Below are 25049 nucleotides of genomic sequence, written 5' to 3' on the forward strand. Positions count from 1 at the left end.
CCCATCCGGGCAAATTAAGGAAAGGAAGGAAAGAAAGGCTGAAGAAGTGGGGGAGGACATCAACACCAGCCTGTGAAAGGGCCCCCTTCACATTTCAAAGTGTGGCTCTCAGAAGAGAAGGACAACAGTAAGTGCAGAGCCCAGAGAAAAGCCTGACCTCACTGCAGACACATTTTGCCCTCTCTTGCCTCGGGGTGGGGGGCCAGCAGAGCCAGCCTCATTGTGAGGAGGCTGAATGTATCCTTTGCTTTGGGTACCAGCAGCTCAGGGAGTAAAGTCTCCCAGACAGCATCTCACCGTCACTGGTCTCAAGCTGAACTGGGATTTAACAGCCCCCAGGGATCACACAGAGGAGGGAGAGATCGTTTCTGCTTAGTCACATTTCTTCAGGATGCACTCTCTAAAGATTGCATTTTCCATCCTCTCCATGGCTGCTAAGCTTCATAAACAGTTTATCTTGAAATTAGATGCCAGAGGCAAAGTTACATGAATGCAAAGTGTCTCCCTGTGTAAGCAGACTAAAATGTGCTGGGGCAGACAGATGTACTTGCTAGCACAAGAGAGAAAGGAAACACTGCAGACCTACAGCCCTCCACAGCACTTCTGTTGCTGGTCTCTCCAATGTGCTGGGTGGCATTGCAGTGCCCCACAAGCAGCTCCTCTGCACCCAGCAAGAGCAGAGAAAAGCTGCAGAGAACAGCCAGGGCCACCTCCATCCTCCCCGTCCCTCCCACCCCAGGGTATAGATTTGCACTGGGGCTCTACCCTGCATCACAGTGCAACCCAAGCAATGTCCCCCCCCTCCGGGCGTGCATTTGCTTCCAGCCACCACACCCCCATGGCACAGCCCCGCTGCTCAAAGCTGGGCTCAGCTAGGAAGAAAAAGAAGCAGAGAGCAAAGCATGCCAGGATGACTCACAGAGGGCCGTACCAAACTGAGAAAGTCTGCTCATATCCACCGTCATAGCCGGGCTCCCAGGAGACATTGGCAGAGGTCATGGCAACCACAACATGCACGCTGGTAGGGGCATGAGGGCTTGTGCCTGCAGGGAGAGAGATGGGCTGCAGCAGGAGCAGTGGCACGGCTGCAATTCCCAGCACTAACACAGCCCACTGCTCCTGGTGTGGATTTGCTTCCAGCCATGACACAAAGAGACTCCGCCTGCACAAAGCAAAGGCTTTCCTATCTAGAATATCTGCTAGAAATACCAGCAGCATGTGGCCAAAATAAAAGAGCAGAAAATACAGCACCACTGGCAGCTGGAATTAAAGGGAGACATCGCTTTCCATGGGAAGCATCCCGTGCCACGCTCAGCACGCTGCTGGGCGCACCCCAGGAACGTGTCCCTGTGCCACCAGCCATCCCCGAAGCCCCATCCCCTGCCCCTACCTACAACTGTAAGGTGAGTGCTGGCAGTAATGCTTGCGACGACGTTGGTGGCGATGCACTCCCACTCGCCATGGTCGTCCTTGCCAAGGGAGCGGATCTGCAGGGTGCCGCCGGGCAGCGTGTTGTGCTTGCTCCTGCTGGGCTTCCCTACCTTGGGCAAGGAGCAAGGGGAGCATGGCAAAGAGAGAAAACCACAATTCAGAAGCACGTCAAGCCAGGCAAGGCAGCAACGCGATGACTGAGCTATCTGTAAGGCCTATGGGGCACCACCAGGCCCTAGCGAGGGCTCCCATCTCTCTGCTTGCTGCAGTCTCCCTGCTTTCAATACGACTTGGCTCAGTTACTCAGGAGACACGCAAAACAGAGGCTGATATTCCCAACTCATACGTAAGTCTAAAGGCCTGAAAACAAGTCTTACAGACACCGAACCCTTCACAAGAACTCAGCGTGGCTCCTCCAGCATCCGAAGCTGAAATTGTCACCGCTGTGGAGGATGAGGCACTGAGTGTCCCCACAAACACTCTCTGAGGTGGGTGTCTGCCCCAGGAGATTCACAGCAGCCTCTCCTGCTCCACTCAGTCCCAGCCAGTGGCAGAGACTTCAGCAGGAGGCAGCCTGGGGACATGGGAGGATGGCGTGCATGGAGGTGCCTGGCAGCTCTCAAGCCAAGCGGAAGGATGCCTCTTCAAACAACTTGTGTTTATGCCCATTATCCAAAGCTCCACAAATCCCGTGTTGCTCTGAGCTCTCTTCTGCTATTCTTCATGCATGGATCCCACTGATGGGCTCCAGGGACCTGCAGCAGGAGCATGGCGGGTTACTAGTGCCCAGCCCAGGTCTTATGCAGTCCTCCAGGAGAAGGAGGTCAGCCCTCAAGGGCTGGTGGGCAGCAAGAGAGCTTACTTCTTTCACTGAGAACCTCCGCTCAGCCCAATTCAGTCCTAGATGATGTCAGGGGAGGAAAAGCCCAAAGTTGCGTTGTGAGGAAGAGGGTCAGAGAGCACAAAAGTATTTTGAAATAAACCTAAATAAGAAGGGGATGGGGAAGGAAGATAAAATAAGTTGGATAAGATGACTAAAGAGCCAGCAAGTTTTAGGTAGGCCCCTCAAAAGCAGTACAAGTTACAGTCCTCCTAGTGCTGGTGTAACTTGGTGAATAGATCCAGCATCTCACTCATAGGGCAATGAAGGGATCCCCCTGAGAAGGGCTGGGAGGGGACAGGAGACGATCCTGACAGCTGGGCAGTGGCTTCCCTACGGGAGCAGCAAAGTTGGGAAGCAAAGGGCAAGGGAGGCAGGAAAGCCCTGGTGACATCACACCTGGCCCTGCAAAAGGGAACATCCTCAGATTGCCACGTCCAGTCCAGCAGGATCAAAACAAGCTACTTTCCACGGTCTTCCAACTCCCAGGGCAGCAAAGCAGCCACTGGTGGGTCCAGGCCCTTGCCAAAACTTGGCCAAGCTCAGGGCAGAGCCCCCAAACCCGCTGTGGTGGCACAATGCCCTCCTGCTGCAGGAGGTCTGTGCTGCAGGATCAGTGTCACCGGTGCCAGCCTCATGTTGGGCCGGGAGGGTCCTGAGAGCAGCATCAGCGAGGAACAGGGAGCCGGGGTGGGAGCAGAGCTCAGCTTTGCAGATGCTGCTGAGAAGGTTTCCCAGTATTAAGTACTTGATGGCCACAAGCTGGGCTTCCCCCACCCACCTGCGGGACAGGACGGCAGTGGCTCAGCCCAAAGCGAAGCAGCTGTACCTGCAGTTTGTTCTTACCGGGACAGAGTGTGGCTTCTCTGTCTGCAATATTCACCAAAAGCCAAAGGCACTGCAGATTTGTCTGGCAGGCCGGGTACCTTTCTCCAGGCGATGATAGGAAAGGGGTCTCCCGCAGCAGCACAAGGAATCAACAGCTCCCTCCCTGCCTCCTGTCTGTACTCCCAGCCTGGTAGCACCGTGAAATAGGGGGGGTCCTGCAGCCAAGGGAAAAGGCAAGGAGCTTGAGCCCACACAAAGAACTGCCACATGTCAGCAGCCCTGTGCCATCAAACCCTCCCAAAACGAGAACCATCAGCAGTTTGGGTGAGGTGAAGGCAGCAGAAAGCGTGTGCTGAGGAGGCTTTATGGTACACTAAATTACACACGCACACACACAGAAGTTTTCTCTGAAAAGACACAGTGCTATGAAGCCTTGTTTAAATTTTAAGGAGGCAAACAGGAAAAAACCACCCACGTCACATCAGGTATCAGCCTGATTTCGTCAGCTCCACAACCATCTCGCTGGATGTGCGTGCACACGAGGTTTGCTAAGCTGCATTGCATGAGCCTCAGCAATAACACAACTCACCACCACCACCGTTTGCAGGCATGTGTCTTTTTGTTCAGAGAACAAAGAGCAGCAGCTCCTATCCCAGCAGCATTGGTGACTACAGCAGAGCCCGGCGTGCATTGGGCTGAGCACGCAGCAGAAGCACGTGGAGCTTCTCTACAGCTTAAATCAGCTTTTCATTAAAATTCTCTGCAAATCTAAAGCTGGGTCAGCAAGTCTGAATCTTCCGTTGGCAAAAATGGCCCCTCTCAGGGCCATGAATGAAGTGCTCAACTTATCCCGGTCCAGCACTGTTCAAACTCAGTGCTAGGCACCAACACATATTTGGGCCTGGGCTGCCCCACTAATCTACACCCATTAACAAATCACTGCAGTCAGACTTCAGCACTTCTTTGCACTGAACTCTTGCAATTTCTGCAGCAAACTTGCAGAGCGGTTGAGCATTGCCCAAGTCCTGCTGCATGGCTGCAAACTTAAAGAATGCTTGATGGATGAGTGTTGGCAATGCCTATTTGGCATTTGAAGGTGCTAAGCAGCACAGGTAGGCATCCCCAGCTCAGCTTGCCAGCTCCAGCACAGCCTAAAATAGCAGTGGCAATGCAGCAGCACAGGCTTTTTGCATGCCAACAACACTGACAGCAGCAGGCTTTGCCCAATCTTGTGCCAAAATTGCAGCTGCACAGTGGTATTTCCAGCTGCAGTGGGCAGGGAGCGCTCAGAATGGGTTTTGCTGTCACCCTCATTGCATGAGTGCTTATGAGGTTCTGCCCTCGCCTTTCTCGGGTAAGGAACAAAGCTCACAGCAAAAGGCAATAGGTTTGAGCAAGCTGAGTCACACAGGTGGAAAAGCAGAAACATCAGCAGGCACCCAGCAGTGCCCAGCATCCCACACCCAGCCAAAGTGCTGCACTATGCACCTTACCTTCAGTACCAGTCGGGCAGGGGGAGACTGGCCCATCGTACCCAGGGCGTTATAAGGCACACAGGTGTAAGTGCCGAGAGCATCTTCGGTTGCCTCCTCAATTCGGATCGACCCATCTTCCAGCAGGTTCCAGCCAGAGTACTGTGGTGGTGAGAAAGAGGGGTTTGATGCATCCTACGCACACAACTGCTTATGTTTCCCTTCAGCCAAGCCCAACACCCTAAGCCCAGGGGTGCCTGGTGTGTCTCCTGGAGATTCCCAAATCACTTTCAAGCGTCCAGTTCCATTCCCAAAGTCCAACCCATCTCCAAGCCACCTCCTCAACTGCAGAGAGGAAATGCAGGCAAGATCAGCTTGTCTGCACACAGTCCTCTCACTGCGAGGAAACCCTCATCTCAGCCTTGCTCTAGCCCTCTTTTCTAACTAATGAAATCACTGGGTCTTAGAATCACTCGGGTTGGAAAAGACCTCTCAGCTCCCCAAGCCAACTCATCCCACCATGCCACTCAGTGCCCCACAGCTCTGGAACATCTCCAAGGACACTGAGGCCACCGCTCCCTGGGCAGCTGTGCAGTGCAGCATCATTCCTTTCGATGAGAAATGCTTCCTAATATCCAAACCAGATCCTTCACAGCTTCGTTGCCCTTCTCTATACGCACACATCCCAGGGTGTGATTCACCCCTTGCAGCTGTGGATGCCTCAGCTCAGTCAAAGAAAAGCTGTCTCCTGGAAGCGCTTCTCTCTCTGAGGACTACGAGAGCAGCCTGGGTGAGTAGTCCTCAACACAGCCATCAGCCCTGGAGACACCTAAAATTAGGTGAGACAAATCCTACCCACGGAGTCTGAATCCCTGCCAGCATCTCGCTGCTCCCTGTCCTTCCCTGGGAAGGATTTCCAGCTCTGAGCACACAGATGACACACATTAATGTTGTTGCTGCTCTCCCCCTCGCAGACAATCAGGCTTCTTCAAGTAACCCAAAGGACTCACGGACAGTCTGTCATACCCCAGATGAAACAGACAGGCTCAGTGATCTTCGTAGGTCCATTCCAACTATTGTCAAACATGTGCCTATAGGCACTGAGGTTGCCTTTTTCTTTGAGCACTCTCTTGTTGGGCATTTATTAAACAGAAAGCCTCCTATGTCACAGGCTGGAGTCATTCCAGGACCCAGCTCCCAACCTTTCGTTAACTGGAGAGACCAGGAGTCTCCACTCAGGCTCCTGTGTCCCCACCAGAGTGAAATGCAGCTAAGCAATAGGGACACCAAAGACTGGTGGCACCAAGGAGCCCACATCAACAGCGAGCTTAAACCAAATAAAAACATCCAATCGTTAATATTTAAACAAAAAAAATTAAAACACGAAGTGTTTTCCTTAAATATTTAATGGCTCAGAACATCAAACAATGATTAAAGGATGACGGAGACTTGTTAAAAGGGTCTTTTAACCATTAGCTGCCCTTGGAAGAACACAGAGCCATCAAAAGGTCATTGGAGAGGGCTGGGAGACAGACAGCACGTCTGCAGGCACCTGAATTAACTCAGAGCAAAGCTGCTGATAAGGTAAAGCAGCACCATCCATCCTGTCCAAGGCAAGGACACGCCACGCAGGGACAGCAGCCACCCTGTTCCCTGCCACCCTTCCCTGGCTGCTCACCTTCTCGATGCGCAGGGGTCGGCCATCCTTGTTCCACTTGACCAGCGTGACCGGGGGCTCTGCCTCCACGGGGCAGCGGATGTAACCGTGGATCCCGATGGGAATGTAGATGATGGGGGGCATGTTCACCACACGGGCAGGATCTGGGATAGCAGCAGCAGCGCGTCAGTGTTGGGAAGGAGCCCATCAGCCCAGCCATCACCCAGCTCTTGAGGATCACATTGCGTTTGTGATGAGTACAAAACCCAAATGCTCCCTCCAGCTCCCACAAGCTGTTATCTCCAGGCTTGCTACACACTCAAAATCCATTCTAATACCCAGCATTTCTGTGAGGCTTTGCTTGCACCCAGAGTGCTCCTACCAGGAGCTCATTAAAAGCTGCATCTAAAACGAAATGCTAAATGCATCTGCTTGGCACATCCAGACCGACTTGCTCCATCAGCACAGCCTCAGCCTGCAGGACACACGCAAGGTGACACATGCATCAAGCAAGGCACCCACCCTCCCTGCAGCTCACTTTGCACACCAAGAGGAAAAGGCTGCGGGCAAGTCTGCAGGCATCTGCCAAGGGGACAACACCATTCCTGCTGTTTATATAGGAAACAACTCCAGTACAACAACTCCAGAACCTTTAACCACACCAAGTGCAGCACCCCGGAGCACAGCACAGACCTGCTGTCCAGAGCTGTTTACCTCCTGTTTGTTTGCACTCACAGCCTGTGCCTAATTGCTGCTGGCTTGCGTGGAAAAATCAGCCACCTCCACCCTTCCAAATGGGATGCAAACGCTTAAAATATGCCTCCAACCTCCCCACGTTTCACCACCCACACGGGAAGGCGTCTCGCAATCCTCGAGTCTAGAACGTGTCATTAACAGCACTTCTAAGAGCTTTTTAATTAAGTGCGAGTGGGTTGGAGAGAACCTAGACTTTCTTTAATAAGAAGCTTTTTTTTAAAAAAAAGAAGTTACTTTAATAGGAAGAGCGAGTATTTCTACAATCTTGTCTAGACACCAGCAGCACGAGGTTACGGGAAAATCCTAGCAGGGCTTACGCTGCACGAAGAGACGAAATCGTTTTTGGGGTGCAGAAATGCAAAGTGGGCAAAACGTGCAGAGCCAAAGCCTGGCACGAGAATCCAGATCCTTCTCACTGCTGCTTTCTTAGGGCAAAAGGAACCAAGCTCGGGTGCAAGCCCCCCCAGCAGCACAGAGCTGCACACATGAGAGCTCCCCAAAACCAGGCACTGCCACAATAACCCAGCTTACACAGCAGTGCATATGGGACCCGCTTTATCCCCCTGCCTTTAACTTGACCTCTTCGGAAATGCAATCAAGGGGTTGGAGACAGTAATGGGATCGAGAGGCTCTGCCAGGCGCTGGCTGTGCTCCAGTCTGGGTCAGCACAAGCCCTGTGCCAGCTCTGTGTGCACCCTGCTCCTCTGGGCACGCCATACGGCAGCACGCATCGGGCTCTCCCATTGCAGGGCATTTACCAGCAGTGGGGCTGCAGACACAAGCTGTAAGGCCATCGGGAACCGTGCTTCAAGCCCAGCTTGCTCGAGTCTATCTTTCATTATAGAATAAAATCGCTACGGTCTTTTACAGCAGAGCAATACCACAATTGCAAAGCGTAGCAATTTGGACCATTACTGTCAAATGCCATAGGACGCTTGTGGCACACTACCCATTAAAGCAGGGGGAGCCTGAAAGAACAGGCGTGGGCAGCAATGCTCCTTTCAGAGCTGTTCTGCGTTTGTTTAGATCAGTTACTGCCTGAAACTACTCCATGCACAGCTACAAATTCACAGAAATCCACGCAACCTATGATAAATACCTAGAAAATACAAGCGGGTATTTGGTGTTAAAAGCCCTGATTTGGTGTTTCTGTGCCCAAGCAATGAGAACAGCAATCGGGAGCACCCACAGGAGCAGCAGCAAGAGGAGATAAACCACTTTTCAGGAAGGCAAGCACTGATCCCACTTAGGGGTGGCACCCAGGACACCCCACCAGCACACAGAGATGCTCTCAGCCTTGTGCAGAAGCATAAGACCAGCCCTAATGTTGCAAGATTTGGAGCATGGGCAGCCTGGGGACAACCCCCCCCCCATGCACAGCAGGGAGCAGGCACCTCACAGCATCCCTTAGGGTTCACTGCACTCACACTGCACCGTCAGGTAGGCGGAGGCAGACGGCGAGCGGCCCAGGCTGTTGCTGGGGATACAGGTGTATTTTCCAGCATCTTCTGGCTTCACCCGGAAAATGATCAGCGTGCCATCAATCAGGATCCGCACCCTCAGCTTCAGGTCACTGCAAGAGAAGAGAGGGGAGAAAAGCTGCAGGAGGAGCACGGATGGAAACGGCGATGCCAGGAGTGAGGGAGCAAGGAGAGCGCCAGCGTGGGATGCATTGCAAACTCACTTCTTGAAGTAGACATTCTCCTCCTCCCAGTACCACAGGTAGGTGAGGTTCCCGGGGTACGCCTCGGCCTGGCAGGTGAACAGTGCATCCTGAGAGATGTTCACTGTGATGTTCTCCGGAGGGGAAACGATGAAGGGAGGTCCTGGGGGAGGAGAGCATCACCCCTATGGGACCAGGCTGGGGCCGGTCTCCATCACCCCCATAGGGACCAAGCTGGGGCCGGTCTCCCTGCAAACACATCCTCCTGTCCACGCCAGGACCCCCCAGCTCCTCCCTCTGCCAAAAGCTGTTGACCTAATTAAAGACTTAACTAATAAAGAGGAGCAGGAGGCAGGCCATGTATCACCGCTCTCTGACAAGGCGCTTTGTGACATTCTCCATCTTTCCCTGCTTTCCAAACAAAACCGAGCTGCAATCAGGGCCCGGCTGCTAATTTGCACAGCTGCTTCATTGAGATGACAGGGTGGCCACTGGAGTGCCCCAATTAAATGGATTTCTGTCCTACAAACGGGATGCAGATCCTCGCTGGCAATTCACATCAGCCCTGGTGTTAATAGGACCCCAACCCAAACCCAAAAAATCTCCCACTGCAATGCACAGGGGAGGAGGTACATACTGGTGCTGCCCGGGATCCCAGCCTGACCCTAACCTGCTCTCCGTGCCACCAATGAGCTGGCAGCCCCAATATCATTTATATGCCTGGGGTTTGGGCTCCACTTCCTCCTTTGTTTATTTATTGATGGTGTTTTTAATGGAAGGCTGCAGGTAGGGGGTGGCAGCGTGCTGTGGCCAAGCTGTGCCACCGACCAACCCTGGTCCTTGCCATACCATGGGGACAGGGCTGGGATCTTCCCAGGGACAACTGGGGACACACAGGGATGTCCCAGCTCCCAAAGCCTCCTGGGGACCCCGAGGACACTCACCTTGGACCAGCAGACGTGTGGTGTGCACAGCCTCCCCCTGGATGCTGTATGCCCGGCAGGTGTAGGCACCTCTGTCCTCCCGACTGACAGAAAGCACCGTCAGGCTGCCATCACTGACCTGTGGGCAACCAGAGGGGATCACACAGGATGTGGGGACCACACAGAGCCCACCAGCAGGATGCTCACTCTCTCCCTGCACCCCCAAAGCCAACAAGAAGGCAACGGATGGGATTTGAGGCTGCCGGTAGAGCCGACTGAGAAATGGGTTTCCCCGCTCTGCAAGATATTAATAAACCAACACACACGTCTCTGCTCGACGCCAAGGGGGAAAAAATAATAATAAAACAAAAAAAAAAAGCCTTGCAATGTATTCATCTCTCACAATGTATTCATCTCTTGCAGGAGTGATTGACGCACAGCAGACTCTAAACTGCTCCACTCCTGCCAAGCGTTTCCCAACAACAGTGCTGCACTCTGCACGGAGCTCAGTGGGCATCCCAGTCCCAGGGGCACTGCTCGGCGTCCCTGCAGGCTGTGGGACCATGAGAAGCTTCCCATTCCTCCCCACACCCTTCTCAATGACCCCCAGCCTCCTCCCCCTGGCGCTGCCTGGCAGCCGTGGCCTGGCTGAGGATGTGCAGAGGATGGATGGGGACTTTCACCCCCATAGGCTGCTGCATCCCCCCTGCCAGCGAGCGCCGCGCTCCCAGGCAGCTTCCCTCCCCGCCGCTCATTCTGCCTCATCCTTCTATTTCAATTAGTAACAAATGATTCCTAATTACTCTCATTAGTGCCTGCGCTGATTCCAATGCCTGATTTACCAATTATGGCTCGGATGGAATCTCTGCCCGGGAGAGGAGTGGGAGCCTATGGGATGGGAAACAGGGCTGGGGGAGCCCCCCCTGCTCAAATCATTTGATTTCACCCCATTGCAGCCACCACGTCCCCAGGTCCCAGCCCTCACCCTCTCCTGGGGAAAGGGAGCAGCACAGCCCCCAGCAGCCCAGGCATCACAACCCCCCCACCCCCATTCCCACTGCTGGGAAGCAGGGAAATGTGCTGAGACAGCAAGACTGGCTCCAGCCACCGCATGCACTATCATCCATCTCATCTCTGCTGCAGGGACACGTGGTGGGGATCCTCATGGCACCCACCTGGTACTTGGGGCCAGCGGCCAGCAGCTCGCCCTCTCGCAGCCAGGTGACGATGGGCTTGGGGTTGCCAAATGCCATGCAGGTCAGGGTGATGCTGCTGCCCTCCTTTGCCTCCACGTACTGCGGTGGTGTCTCCGTGAAGGTGGGGGGTGCTGGGGAGGGAGCAGAGTGCTGTCACCCTCCCCATCCCACACTGTCATGCAGAGGCACAGGGACAGAGGTGGGGACACCCTGTGAACCCTTTCTCCCCAGGAAAGGGGCAGGCAGCACCCAAAGGCTAACAGGGCTGAAGCTGCAAGGACAGCAATGTCACAGCACTACATGGAAGGCCAGAATCCCTCCGAGTACACCCCATGGCACTTTCTCCTCCCCAGCACAGCACAGCTTTCCCCCTCGCTTCCCATCACGCATTAACTCGCTATTGTCAAAACATAAGAAAACACCGCAGTGCAGATCGAAAGACTCCCTTCTGATTAAAGAGGTTGGCAGGATTACAGCCCGCCCCTAATTACCAGCAGTTGTTAAAGCCCACTTTCGAGGAAGACAGGTTGGCAATTTAATCTGCTTGGGGGGAAAAAAAAAGAAAAAGAAAAAAAAAAAGAATTATATTTTATTTCTATCTTCCCCAATGAAAATTAAGCATTCTAATGTGGAAGGTGAAAGCCACAGCCCTCCCCCTGAAAGCAGCTCCTCGACCCTGCAGAATTATAGTTATTATTTTGTTATTAAGGCCCTGTGCTGCAGAAAACACGAAGAGCAGCACAAGGATGGGGAAAGCACATGGGGTCACCTCGCCCTGCTCAACCCCACGGCGTGCTGGCAGCGCCCAGCAGCTCCCATTCACCCCAGTGCCCTCTGTGCTGGGAAATGGGCTCACACCAGCAGGTGGTGACCAGCCAGCTCAGCTGGCAGTTGAGGCACAGCCCAGTGGCATTTCCCAAGTGCTTTACAGGGTCCATGCACGCTGCATGGTGCAGATGGAGCACACACCACCCTCCTCCTGCATCCCCGCACAGCCCGAGCTCCACCAGCCATTGCACACGCCTTCCTCCCATCTCACCCTGCGCTCCTCCTCCTCCTCCCTCCCTCCTTCCTTCCCAGCCTCTCTGAGCTCATTAGAGGACAGCAGCTCATCCCGCATTGCATGGATGGAAGGAGGCAGCGGGCAGGGACACAACCACCGCGCCCCATGCCCTGCTCCTGCTCGTTAATTGGGCTCAATTAGGCAGCTCTGCACCGTGCCACGGCCCTCCTGGAGGTGCCATAAGTGGCTCAAGGTCAGGCAGGAGCCTCAGCCCCTCTGCAGCACAGCGTCCTGCCTCCCAGAGCTAAAAATAAAGACGGCTCCTGACGTGGAAAACGACAAATTGCTAATTAGTTGAACACTCAGCACTAATAAAATGGGAAGGGGGGGGCAAGGGGGCGAAAAAAGTCATTGGAGTCAATCTGAATTTCAAGAAAACAAAGATTTGGTTTTCTGATTTGTTTGTGAAGAGGAGATGTGGGCCCTGCCCTGTCTTCTTCATGTCTCGCCTTTCAACAAGCATTGTGTAATTAAATGGTGTGAATAGTAATAAAAGTTTGTCCCTGTTGCGAGTGATGTCCCTGCTTGAAGTCAGTCTGGACGGGTTTTTTTGTCAGTTAAAGATGCAGACAGGATCTAAGTCCAGCATCAAAGGGAACCCAGCCCAGCCCCACAGCAACTCTGCATCTGGCACGGCCACACCTGAGCCCTCTGCCCTCCCCGGTCAAAGCATCATCCTGCAGAACTGCCTCAATGCGTGGCTTTGACAGGGACCTGGCCCCTGCTCCTGGCATTGCTGCCCAGGCCATCTGCAGCTCCCCGGGGTTGGGCACCTGCCCCATTGCCCTCTGCCAAGTGCCAGCCCCAGCAGCCTGCACGCTCAGGCTTTGCCAAATCTGGAGGGTGGCTGTCCATCACTGTCACCTATTAGAACTATAAAGCCATGCACAGAGTCACACCCTGCAGCCCAGCCTGAAACACCGACTCCAGTGCTGCAGGGATTCACGTGGAGGGAGGTGGCAGACAGACAGGGACTGGTTTTGACCCCACATCTCAGTGCAACAGCGACCCTGTCCTCCTGGTGCACGCAACACCCAAAGCACACACACCTCTATCCCATCACCATCTCTGTCCACTCATGCACACCATGCTCCCAGCACAGCTGTGTTCCCCAAGCACGCAACCTCCTTCTGCATCCTATGCCACGGTTCCATGCTGAGACAGAGGAGCAGCGCTGGGCTGGATGTGGCACCACCACACCCCAACACTGCACTGCTGGCTGGGACTCACCATTGACCGTCAGGTGCACCCAGCTGCCGTTGTGGAAGGTGTCGTACTGCTGGTCCAGCATCAGCACTTTGCACTCATACCAGCCCTGGTCCTCGGAGCGCACCTGCTCAATGCGCAGGGATGCCTTGTCGTGCAGGCTGGCCCTGCCTGTGGGGAGAGCACAGCCCGTCAGTTTTATGACCCCAGACCCTCCCACCTCACTCTAATTGCCCCCAGCATGCTGAACCCCACCAATGCATCCTCACAGGAGACGCCTCAGCCTCCTGCATACCCGAGGTCCCCATGGTGATGGTGCATCACGATGGGTCAAACCCCACTGCGCCACCAGCCCAGGGAGCCTTCAGAAGCACCTCCAGCCACACGGGGAAGGTGACACAACAGTGTGCAGCCACGTGGCTATGCTGGAAATGCCACATATGCCTGGCCACCAGTGGAGGGAGGTGTCCCCAGAGGGGACCGAACTGCTGCCTCGCTCCCCTGAGCTTCCCCGGGATCACAGCTGCTCTGGGGCACAGCAGCAGCCGCTGCCACCACGCATCACCCTGAGTTTCTCTGCCTCGGTTGCTCCCGTCCCACGCAGCCCAGCTGGCTTCCTAGTGCTGCTGCTTAATTAAAACCAACTGGGTGGAAAGAAAGCGATGAGAGAGAGAGCGCACGCGGCTGCCGATGGAGGAGCAGATTGAGCGGAGCCGCACGCACCCCGGAGGAAACGGCGAGCTCCCATCCTCACCTGCATACCCCGGGTCGACATGGGGAGGGTAAAACCCAAACTTGATGAAGATGGGGATGGGGACACCGAACTTGAACCATTCCACCACATAGGGAGGCGGCTGCCCCGTCAGCGGGTGGATGACGTCGCATCCCAGGATCACGCTCTCGCCAGCGCGAGCGGTCACAAACTCGGGTTCCTCCCTTGAGCCGAGGGCACCTGCAAGAGGATGAAGGCAGAATTGGAGACTTTGGGATGGGGAACCAGGAAGCTCAACCCTGCTGCACACCACTGTGCTGACAGTGAGGCTGGATGGAGATGCCAAGCGCCAACCCCAAGAGTCGGACCACACCAAAATCAGAAGCCAAGTGAGCTCAGCAAGCAGCACTGAGCACCCGCAGCCCTGGGATGGCCAAGTCTGAGTGGCCAAGTCCCCATCCTCAGGTGTCACCAAGAGCCCCAGGCTTGAAACCCAGCTGCAACCTGTGGGTCAGGCCTGGCACCCTGCTCCTCACCCCATCCACAGCAATTAAAGCCTCTTTGCCCCCAATGAAGGTGCTGCTCCACCCTGGAGACAGCCTGTTATCATCCTATGCTTTCCATCAGCATCCTCAGCACGGCTTTCACAAAGGGAGACGGGCACCCAGGGCAGGGAGGTGCCCACTCCCAAGTTACTGCTCGCCTTTCCCACACTGTAAGCCCTGCAGAACAGCAGCTCAATGCCTTTGTGGTGAGAAAGCACCAGCACAACCAGCATGTGGGAAGGGAACTGCTCTAGACGGGCTTCCAGAGCTCTCCACAATCCCCAAAAAATCAGTACGGAAGGGATGGGGGGGGGGGGGGGCCTGATGCAGCGTGGGGCTATGCAGCAGCTCCACACACCAGCCTTCCTGCAGCACTGCAGGCTGGGGATTCCCAAAAGCGCAGATGTGGGGTTTAACCCTACCTATGAGCACAGTTTCCAGCACATCATAGCAGGGACCCCTCGATCCTACAGGCAGCCGCCCATCCATGGCTGCTGCCCGCTCCCGGGTAAGCTCGAGGAGGGATGCTCGGGGAGGGATGCTCGGGGAGGGATGCTCGGGGAGGCACGTTCCCACTCCTCCGCGCTGCTCTTCGGGGCCGCCGGTGATTGGCGGCGAATGACATCACCGCTTCCCCGCCGCGGGAGCCGAGCATCACCGGCTATTTTTGGCTCTGGCACAAGCGTGCACCGGTGAGAGACCCGCGCCGTGCATCCATCCGTCCCTCCCTCCCTCCCTCCACCCGGCATCCCGGGGCTCTGCCAGCCCAAACCTGCTCTGTGCCACAGAGCGAGGCAACCCCCACCAAGCCAGACATCACTGCTTCTTTCAGCACTGGATTACGGCTGGGAATGGGAAGGGCTGTGAGCAGAGAGGAGGGTGAAAGCACCACAATGCGAGGAGAGCGCATGGAGGAAAGCTTTGCTGCATTGCACTGCTATTGAGGTTTCTGCATGGCCCCATCGGGGTAGGGAAGAGTGGGGCCACTGCGATTGCTTTGCACCACCCTGGTGGCACTCGCACCTCCAGGGCCCTGTTAGCACTGCATTGCTGATGAGCCCAGGCATTTGCACCCTGTCAGCAGTGACGGCGGCAGCTCTGCCCCCGTGGTGAGGAGCTGCAAGGAGCCATCTCAGCCCCAAAAGCATGCCCACGACCTCACCAGCACTCCCCGTTCCCCATGCCAAGCCCTGGGTTTGCTCCCATGCACACAGCTGTGGCAGAGGGATGGGTTTCAGGGCAGCACTGGGAGGCGGCCAAGCTCCTAGCAGGAAGGGACACAGCACTGGGAGCAGTGGGATTTCCCCCCGGCTGCCCGCAGCCCCCCTGCGCAGAGCAGGGACAGCAGCTGTCACGTGCAGCTCAAGAGCATCCAAGGACAACGCTGGCCCAGCCTCCCCAGCACAGGCTGCTGTCTCGCCCCAGCGGGTCCCCAGCACCCCGCCAGGCACTGCATCGCCCACGACCTTCCAAGGGACACCCCTCCTGCTTCCCAGAATGAACACAGGACAGAGCCTCCCCACTACTCCCTCACCAAATCTCTCCGCTCCCAGCTCCATCCCCCTGCACTCCTCCTGCCCCAGGGGATGGGATGCTGGTTTTCAGCTTCCAGAAGCCCGACAGAGCGTGGATGGTGCTGTAAGGCAGAGCACTGCTATGCACTCCCATGCCAAGGGGAAGGGCTCTGGGGGACCTCCTGGTGTACACAATAGAAGTCACTTGCCCCTGGGCACTCATCTGTCCCCAAAGGTGACCCCAGCGACTCCTAATTCCTGGACAGACCCAGCACTGACCCTCCACCCGCAGCCACTGTGCCAGAATGCACACAGAGGAAAATAGGTCAGTGCTGGCAGTGCTGTGCCGGGGTCTCCTCTTCTGGCATATGACCACGTGCAGCAAGGCTGCCAATGGGCCACGTGGGCAGAGAGCCCCCAGCCAAGCAGCTTCCCCACCCCAGGGATGAAGCTCAAGGATGGACACCCAGGAACACCCCCACAATCTCATGTTCCCAGGTGCAGAGGGGAATGGGGACAGCACCCGGCTCTCCACTCATCAGGAAGCACCAGGGCTGCCCCATCTCAGCCTGCAAACCCAGCCCTGATGCCGCTCCTGACCCTACTACATGCAGGTTTCCCTTCCAGTCCCAGCTCCTGAAAGCATATCAATAATGGAGACTGCAGCTTTCCATTAAAAGAAGTGTTTCCCACCCTCACATTTGTGAAGAAATGCTTGAAAACAACCCGCAGACGCCAGAAGAAACAGAGCACAAATAGAAAGGGTATTTTTAAACGCACTTGATTTTCCCAGCCAAGTTCAGGGGGGATTCGAGACATAACCTGGGGCTTTGAGACCTGGATCAAAGGAGAGAGCCACACACAGCAGGGATGCAAACCCCAAATGCCCCCACGATGCAGCAGCTCACAGCGAGCTGGGGATGCTCTGTAAAGAAAAGCACGCAATCAACAGGCTTCATCATCAGAGCAGATCCAGGAAAAATAAAGGCACACCGCGTGCCAGGAGGCGAGAATACAAAATGTGGAGGTGGAGTGGAACGCATCCCAGAGGGAGTGGGAAGGCTGCCATCTCGTAGGGTGATGCCATCATGGGGCTCCCACTGAGGCTGGGACTACCCTTGTTCCTTGCTGGGATCCAGGCTTCCAGGAGAGAAACAAGGATGCAGCGATGAGGCTTGGCTCTAAAGACTGGGATGTCCCATGGGATGTGCCCACAGGACCCCTTCTATAGGAAGGATGCTTTGCCTGAAGGATGGAGACATCCTGCTGCATTACAGGCAAAAGAACCATCCTGCTGTCCCTGTCCCCAGGCAGGAGCCCTTCCCCCAGCTGAACAGAAGCATCTGGTTTTCTTTCAGCATGATTCCTGTGTTTTAAACCCAATTTTCCAGATGGACGGACTGTGCCGCGTGGAGGTCAAGCGACGCACCTCAAGGTCACACAGAGAGGCAGCGGTGGCAGCTCGGGATGAGCAGGTTTGCAGCTCAAGCCCCATCCACAGGGACAAAGGACATCATCCATGTGGCATCAATGCCATCCCCATGGGGGCACATGTTAAGCGTATCTAACTGCTGCCCACACACCATAATGGTGACAGCACAGGTGGGACTGTGCTGTCATCCACTGGTGTCCCCAGCACATGAATGACATTGGGGTGTGGGAGGGAGGTCACTACCGTACCCCCAGTGCCACATCTGCCCATCTCTCCACACCAGAGCATCCCAACACCCGGAGCCATCTCATAGCACTGAGCTGCAGCAGATGCTGGAGCAAAAACAGCCCCAGGGAGACCCGCTCTGCATCTGGCTCCTGCACAGCGCACGGTCCTCTCCATCCCAGTCCTCCAGCTTAATATCAACTACAGCACAAGCACTCTGTGTGCCGACAGCCGAGCCACCCGCCAGCAGATCCTGAATCATGCTGTTCCTGGCGCAGGCAGTCCTCCCACCAATGCCAGGAAGCAGGAGGAACGGAGCGATGCGTGCAAGGCCAGCCGGGCACCCAGAGCCGCAGGCTGGGGAGATGTCTGCCGAGAAGAAAGGAAGAGGGGATGCTTCCATCATCCCTGTGGGATGGGAGCGTGCCAAGAGCCAACGGCACGGTGTGGAACATGGGAGGCTCACGCTGACCTGTCCTGCAGCAGCTCTGCAGAGGGATGGAGGCTTGCAGGGTCCTCCCATCAGAGGAGAAGCTGCATCGTCCAGTGGAACGGCAATGGAGCCAGAAAATCATCACCACACAAATCCAACACCAGCCCGGGCAGCGCGGCGCACACATCCATCCCCGCACGTCTCATCCAACGGAGCACAATCCTCCAGGAAAGGATTGAAACAAGACCGACCCGCTGCTCAACACAGGTGCCAAACCATCCCTGTGCTAGAGATGCAGCGCCCGAGCTCCAGCACCACCACGAAAAGCATCCCCCGGCGCCAACATCCTGGTGGTTCACCCAAAACCGAGCCTAAAATCCCTCCACACGCCGTGCTGTGCCATCTCTGCCACGCCACGCCAACAGGAGAGAGAGAGGAAAGCCCCAGCATCGTCACAGCCCCGAGGGAACGCCGGGAGGCCGGGCCCCCCGACACCCACTGCCGCCGCACCCCGGCACTGTCACGTTCCTGCTCTCCTCCCCCTCTCCATAAGAGGGGATAACGCAGCCTCGCTGAGCGGATTACCGCCTGGAAAGCCCTGGGAGAGCCTGACCAGGCCAGGGGGCTGCTTGCGGCCAGCAAGGCTGTGAGGGGCTGTGGGTCAGCCCTGAGCGAGGAAGAGCAGGAAGAAGAGGCGGTGGCAGCGGGAGGAGGGCTGGCGAGGCAGGGAGGGTTGAAATCTGGTGCAGGATGAGATCTCAGCCCATGAGCATCTCCAGCCTGGTTAGCACAGCACTGTGTGCAGCAGCTCAGGATGGACAGACCCTGCAGAAGAGCCCAGGGCCGGCAGGACACCGGCGAATCCATGTAGCACTGCCACCAACCACACGCTGACGGCTCCCTCCCCGCAGCCACATCGCCAACATCACTCGCCATCCACCGCCGAGTGATGCAGGGTGACAGCCACCCACCCACGGGACTCCCTGCTCCTTGCCCATCGGCTGCTGCACCCCCAGCACTGCTTCGGGCAGGGAACACTGCAATCATCCCCTAACAAAGCCCCTCTCGTCCCCATCCCCACGCTGCTGCATCCCCGCGGGGGCTGCACGCCCCCCGCCCGCTGTGCCCACCCACACATTACTCACAGCGCGCTCATTCATCACGTCGGCGCCTCGCCGTACGCACAGCAGCCAACCCCTGCAGCCCACTCGCCCGTGCCAGCCCCGCCACCCCCTCCCCATTAGGGTAGCCTCAGCCCATTAGGGACAGACCCCTCCTGACCCTCCCCCCTCACACTAGCTGCAGAGATGCCAGCCCCATAGCGGTGCCACCGTAAGCTCGGGGAGCCCCCATGTCCCCATAATTGGGCTCTGGGGCACCCAGGACCACCCCCCATCCCCCAACCATCCGGGAGCTGCTGCTGCATCAGCAGACAGCTCGCGGCTCACCTGCTCCCTGCAGGGCTGGCGGCTGAAGGCAGAGCAGGAAAAGCAGGGTGAGTCCCTGCTGCTGTCTCCTGCCTGACCTTGGACAACCCTGTGCCTCAGTTTACCCGCGCGCAGCAGCCACCCAGGGAAGGAGAAGGAACCACCGGGGTTGTGGGGAGCAAACCGCCCCACAAAGCCTGCAGATGGGAGCACCGACTTCACAGTGCAGAGAAAGCACCAAACCCCTCCGCATTTCTCCTTACCCACCTCCCCCCCCCTCCCCACCTTCCCCCGAGGCTACAGCCCTGCAGGGAAAGGCACTCCGCATTCCCTGAGTTGCAAGAAAAAAAAGGGGCGCAAAAAAACCCTACGGGACACATCCCTAGCAAGGGCTCGTCCCCATTAACTTCTCCCGAGGAGAATTTCAAAGCTGGGAGCGGAGCCGCAGCCGCACACCCGCACCAATTTGCGGCACCGCAGCGCGGGGGGATCGCAGCGTCCCGACGTGCAGCCGCTGCTCTCCGGGAGGTCACCACAAAAACGCTCCGCTCGCAGCGCCCTCCCTACCAATGATTTTTATTAAGAAGACCCAAAATAATAATACTAACAAAAAATAAAGCAGTGAAGCCCTCCCCGCAGCCCGGCACGCTGCCCTCGTCCATGCACAGACACCGGAGGAGATGCAAAACCCAGCCGGAGCCGCAGCAAAGCCGCGCGCACAGCGCCCCGGGGGCGCGCACCGTCCTCCCCGCGCCCCGAGGTGCGGAACCTCGGCGCGAAGCCCCGCATCAACCCTCAGTGCAACCAACCAGCCAACCCCGGGGCAACCTCCCGGTGCAAACCCCACCGCGCACACACGCAGCCCCCCCGGCCCCGCTCACCTTGCACGCTCAGCCCGCGGGCGCCGAGCACACTTGCTACCAAAGCGGCCACATACCAAATCATAGTACTACCGGCCCCCGGTGCGCAGCATCGTCCGCCCGCCGGGCGGCCCGGCCGGGGCGGGGCGGGGCTGGCCGGGCCGGGGCAGGGTTCCCCGGGCCGCCGCGGGGCTGGCCGGGCCGGAGGAGCGGCTCAGGGCCGACCGCCGGCCGCCGCCGTTGCGCCCATCTCGCCGCCACCGCCGCCGTCGCGCTGCACCTGCCTCCGCCGCTCGGCGCGGCGCGCAGCCTAGCCTGCGCCCTTTAGCGGCTCGGTGCCGCCCCCGCCCTTCGCTCATTGGCCGCGCCCCGGCGGAGTGGGCGGTGATTGGCTGACGGTGCGGCCCGGGCCCGTTTCAAGGTGGGTTGGCGCGCACGGGGCCCCGCGCCGCAGTATCATGCGCACTGCCGGGTGCGCCGGCACGGCCCGGCCCGGGGTCACCTCCGCGCGCGGTCACCCCCGCGGGGCCCGGGAGCCGCCTGTCCCCGGGCCGTGCCGCCTCCGCGATGTGCCGCCCGCCTCCCGCGCGGTGCCACCTTTCCGTCCCCAGGTGTGCCATCGCCCCGTCCCCAAACGGTGCCACCTGTCCCCGGGCAATGTCACCTCTCCGTCCCCAGATGTGCCAGCTGCTCTCGAGCAGTATCGCCACTCTGTTCCCAGATGTGTCACCTCCTCCGTCCCCCTGTGCCACCGGTTGGCGTGTGGTGCCGCCTCTCTGACCCCGAGCTCACCACCTGCCCTCTACCAATGTCACTTCTCTGTCCCCAGATGTACCACCTGCCTGTGAGCAGTGCCACTTTCTTGTCCCCTAATGCAGCACCTGCCCTCGAGCAGCATCACATCTCTGTCCCCAGCTGTGCTGCCTGTCCCCACGCAATGTCACCCTGTCCCCAGATGTGCCACCTTCCAGACACATCTCAGTGCCACCCTGACCACCGCCAGCGGTACCATCTGTCCCTGACCCCCTGCATGGGGGTTCAATTATGGCCCTGCTGCCGTCTGTGCCCAACCCTGCATGGGATCAGCGTCCCCATCAGTGGAGCCACCTGCCCCCTCTGCCATGCCCCTCTCACCTATGTCACAGACTTGACACCACAGCGTGGTACCACATGCATGCACCATCCCACAAGTGTCACCAGCTCGGTGCCAATGCCACCACTGGCATCAGCTTTGCCACCTGCTCACTGTCACATCCTCCTGCCATCCTGTGCTGCCCGTGTCACCTCTCAGCACCCTACAACAGCTCTGTGCCCACTCCGTGGCATCCAGACACAACTCAGTGCCATTCCTCCGCACTCTGCCTTTGCTCTCCTCCCTGCCCACCTCTCCTCCCTGCGCAGACCTCTGCTGATGCCAGATGGGCAAGCAGCCTGGCCGGCTCCCGAGGAGAGAAACGGGCCACTGCACTTCCCAGGAGGTGACAGGCAGCCTGGGAGGGACAGGCTGGCACAGCCATGATGCCCACGCCGACAGGAAAGGGTCTGGAGAGGCTGGTGGAGCTGCTGCTCCCCCACCCCTTCTGCTCAACCCACCCATCTGCAGTGCCACCATCTATTTTGGTCAACATTATGATCCAGGTCTTCTGGATGGCTGCAGCTGGGGCGTCTCCATAAATTCAAAGGAAAATAAACATAACGAAGGGCATTGATTATACATACACAACAGCCCAAGGCAGGATGCACCCAGAGCCTGTGATCGATGGGGACAACCCAGCCCCACAGCCCTGCCATCCATCACAGAGCTGGGAATATGACTTGGGTTGGAGCTCGGGCTGCTGGTTCACACCCTTGTTTTTCCAGACTAATTTGCTAGTTTTATAAAATCCATTCCCCACTGTTTTCACACTTCTCTCCCTCTCTATTTATAGCCAGGTTTGTTTACATGAGCTGGGCACTCCATGTACTTTCCCATCAGTTGGCTGTGGCAGAGCTGACAGCAGGCAAGGAGCAGCCGGACCCTCAGCCACAACCCTGCATCTGGGGAGGGACCCATCCTCTAGTGCACAACTGGTGCCACCCCAATAGAGTCAGCACCTTCCCATCTCAAAGGAAAGCTCCTCCATGCAACTAGCCTGGGCATGGCCACCATTCCCCAGCTCAAAAGGTCATGAAAACAGGGGGGGGGAGGAAACGTCATCGCGGAGCAGAACTTGGTATCACAGCCCTTTGCCCCACAAGCAGAAATGGAGAGCAAAGTGGATCATGCAGGGCTGAGTCACTCAACAACTGCCCAGTGATACGTTTACCAGTTGGCCCTACAAGAGGGATAACAATGTCATTGTGTTTTATTTGCTTTCTTTTCTGAGAGGTACTGACGTTGCAAGCATATGCAATGACAATGCACGTGCCAAGAGGCACTGGGATGCAGCTTTCTCCATATCACCTTGGGCAAGATCCCTTGGGCTTGGGATCACTGGAGAAGGAGAAAGGTTTGAGAATGGGCACAAAAAAAAAAAAGAGAATGAGCTACAAGATGGGGCTGGAAACGGAGATGGGCAACCCTGGGAGCAGCGAGGCTCTGGTTCAGCCTCTCCCACGGGGCAATAAAAAGAATGAAATAAGGCTCTGGTGCTATGGCACAGTGAGGGCATGGGCTGCAGCAGACAGCCAGCTTGCTTGTCTCAATTAACCTGACGGGTCACAGAGAGGCTGACCTGCAGCACAGCATCCCTCGAGGAGCACAACAACCTGCACGGACCTGGGCTGCTGCAGCCCCCGCCAAGCACACGTATGGGATTATTCACAGCCCCCGACATTTGCATGATGGAGTCACGAGTCTCACAACATCTGATCTCCCGGGAGGCAACGGCCCACATTTGGAAAGTGGGACTCGGTGTCTCACAGCATCCCACATCACCCAGCTGTCACCTCCTCCCCACCCTGGGAGGGGACCAGGAGAACAGAGCATACCCCAAAGAGAGGGACAGCTTTGGGGCAGAGGCACGCTGGAGCTGAAATGCTGAGCCAGCCTGCAGCATCACTGTCAGCACAGGGAGAAATGCACAGCCCTGTGATGGAGCAGGCAGGCAGGCAGCTCAGTGCTGGGTTCCTGGCCCCGGTGGCTCATCACCAGCGTGTGACTCCAGCTGGCAAGCAAGGAGCAGCATCCTGCCATGCCTCCCTGGCTGCGTGGCCAAGTCGTGGAGCAATCCACCTGTGGTATTTCAGAAAAGACACACTAACTTCTGCAGAGTGGGGTCAGCTGAGTCACGTTAACAACTTTTTCCTCCCGTTAGCAGGTCTCCAACGTAGCTGATGAGTAATCAGCCCACTAATAGACTCACTCACACAACACTGCCTGTATCAAGCGGCAGCAATTGCCTGCCTTGTCTGATTAACCTCAAAGAAGGATCTGGCTCCAGTAATGCGATACCCCATCCTTATCTCATCCAGCCCAAACACGGCTCTCTGCAGCACCATGGGAAAGGGTGCCCGCACTGAGAAAGGCTCAGGGTCCACATTGCATCACTATATGGGGAAAAACCCATAGCCATCATCACAGGGCAGATGCTGGGGCAGATGCAGCCCAGGTGGGACGGCAGACCCTGACCCACATCAGCCCCTCCAGGCATTCCTCAAGTGAGGGGTAGCAGGCACCCATCGCTGTCCCCTCCTGGCAACAGCACAGATCCCTCTCCCACACAGCCCCAGCACCGCCGCCCACCCCATTACTCACTGGGCCTCTTGGCACTGGGAACGCAGCCCCACACAGGGAATTTGGGCACAGCACGTGCTCCTGGAGGCTGGGGACTTGTCATCGGCACTGTCATCGCCGTGAGTAACGACACTGAGTCCTGGCCTCCCCCTAGCACATCCCCAAAAAGCATCACACTTTGGGAGAAGCGCAGCCCCACGGCAGCCTCCTCTGCACTGCAGGGAAACTGAGGCACGGGGCTTTGGTGCAGGAGGGAAGGGCTGGGTCACCTGTGTGACACCGTGGGGGACAAGTGACTCACTGAAGGTCGGGGCAGTGTGGCTGGCTCAACTCTGAGTCCCAGCACTCCAACATTTCGCCCTGGCATCCTCCCCAGACCCTACACATGCAGCGTGTCATCAGCAGTGACACACTCTGCTGACGTCCCCAAATCATGTGGCAGCAGCAGCATCGCCGGTAATTACTGGTGGCAGGAGTGCTCCCCCCTGTGCTGCTGCTTGCTGCAGGCTGCAGCCAGGCGTGCTTGGCTCCCAAGGCTCTGTGGCCAGGTCCCCTGGATCCCCATATCACAGGGATGGGGACAAGCACGTGCTGGGCTGGGCTGCAGCCTCCCTGGCAGGGGAAGCAGAGAGATAGGGAAAGGGGCTGCAGCATGCTGGGGATTGGAAAGGGCTTTTGCTGCCAGAGAGAAGGGCTCTGTTATAGCATGCCAAGAAACAGGGGAGGCTCAGAGCTGCCTTTGTTCGCAGGGGAGCAGGGCTTGAAGCTGTGCACATCCTCACTGTGCTGCTGCTCCTGCAAGTGGGTAGCCCTAAACAGCCACTGCTGGGGGCTGAGTAGGGCTGGGGGACTGTGCTCAGCATTGAGCAGTCAGAAAAAACCCTTTATTTCCTGCGATTAGCCACCAAAGAGGGGCCACCCTGCCCCTCTAGGTGGGCAAAGCAGAGCCCCCTGCAAACAGCCCACTGGGGAGCTGAGCTTCCTGCACAGCATCACCTGAGGCCAGCACAGTGCCAGCTGCCTTCTCCTATGTGCACGTGAGCAGAGGCAGAAGGAAAAGAGGCCACGGCCCTCCAACTGCTGCAGTCCAGATACCATGGAGATGGGCTCA

The 25049-nt window shown here is 57.2% G+C and overlaps 1 protein-coding gene across 3 annotated transcripts in view; it reads right to left on the reverse strand.

Annotated features, from left to right (window-relative positions):
* Positions 1 to 20308, reverse strand: part of IGSF9B (immunoglobulin superfamily member 9B) — a 42266-nt gene extending 21958 nt beyond the window's left edge. For 2 of the 3 annotated variants that reach the window (XR_006171041.1, XM_042832168.1), the window contains exons 1-12: positions 20245 to 20308; positions 13830 to 14027; positions 13100 to 13246; positions 10786 to 10937; positions 9632 to 9749; positions 8709 to 8850; positions 8452 to 8597; positions 6290 to 6432; positions 4633 to 4773; positions 3238 to 3354; positions 1391 to 1541; positions 920 to 1043 (exon numbers count right to left, since the gene is read on the reverse strand). Coding sequence is in view for 2 of the 3 variants with exons in the window: in XM_042832168.1 (XP_042688102.1) it covers positions 920 to 1043; positions 1391 to 1541; positions 3238 to 3354; positions 4633 to 4773; positions 6290 to 6432; positions 8452 to 8597; positions 8709 to 8850; positions 9632 to 9749; positions 10786 to 10937; positions 13100 to 13246; positions 13830 to 14027; positions 20245 to 20308 (1643 nt within the window). In the remaining variant the exon portion in view is untranslated. The remainder of the gene's footprint in view (positions 1 to 919; positions 1044 to 1390; positions 1542 to 3237; positions 3355 to 4632; positions 4774 to 6289; positions 6433 to 8451; positions 8598 to 8708; positions 8851 to 9631; positions 9750 to 10785; positions 10938 to 13099; positions 13247 to 13829; positions 14028 to 20244) is intronic. The other variant, XM_042832169.1, reaches the window with a different exon arrangement.
* Positions 20309 to 25049: the final 4741 nt, after the last annotated feature.

This window comes from Centrocercus urophasianus, unplaced genomic scaffold (assembly GCF_019232065.1).
Source record: "Centrocercus urophasianus isolate 14NV4802_14NV808 unplaced genomic scaffold, USGS_Curo_1.0 seq_37, whole genome shotgun sequence".
In the NCBI taxonomy this organism is placed as follows: Eukaryota; Metazoa; Chordata; class Aves; order Galliformes; family Phasianidae; genus Centrocercus; species Centrocercus urophasianus.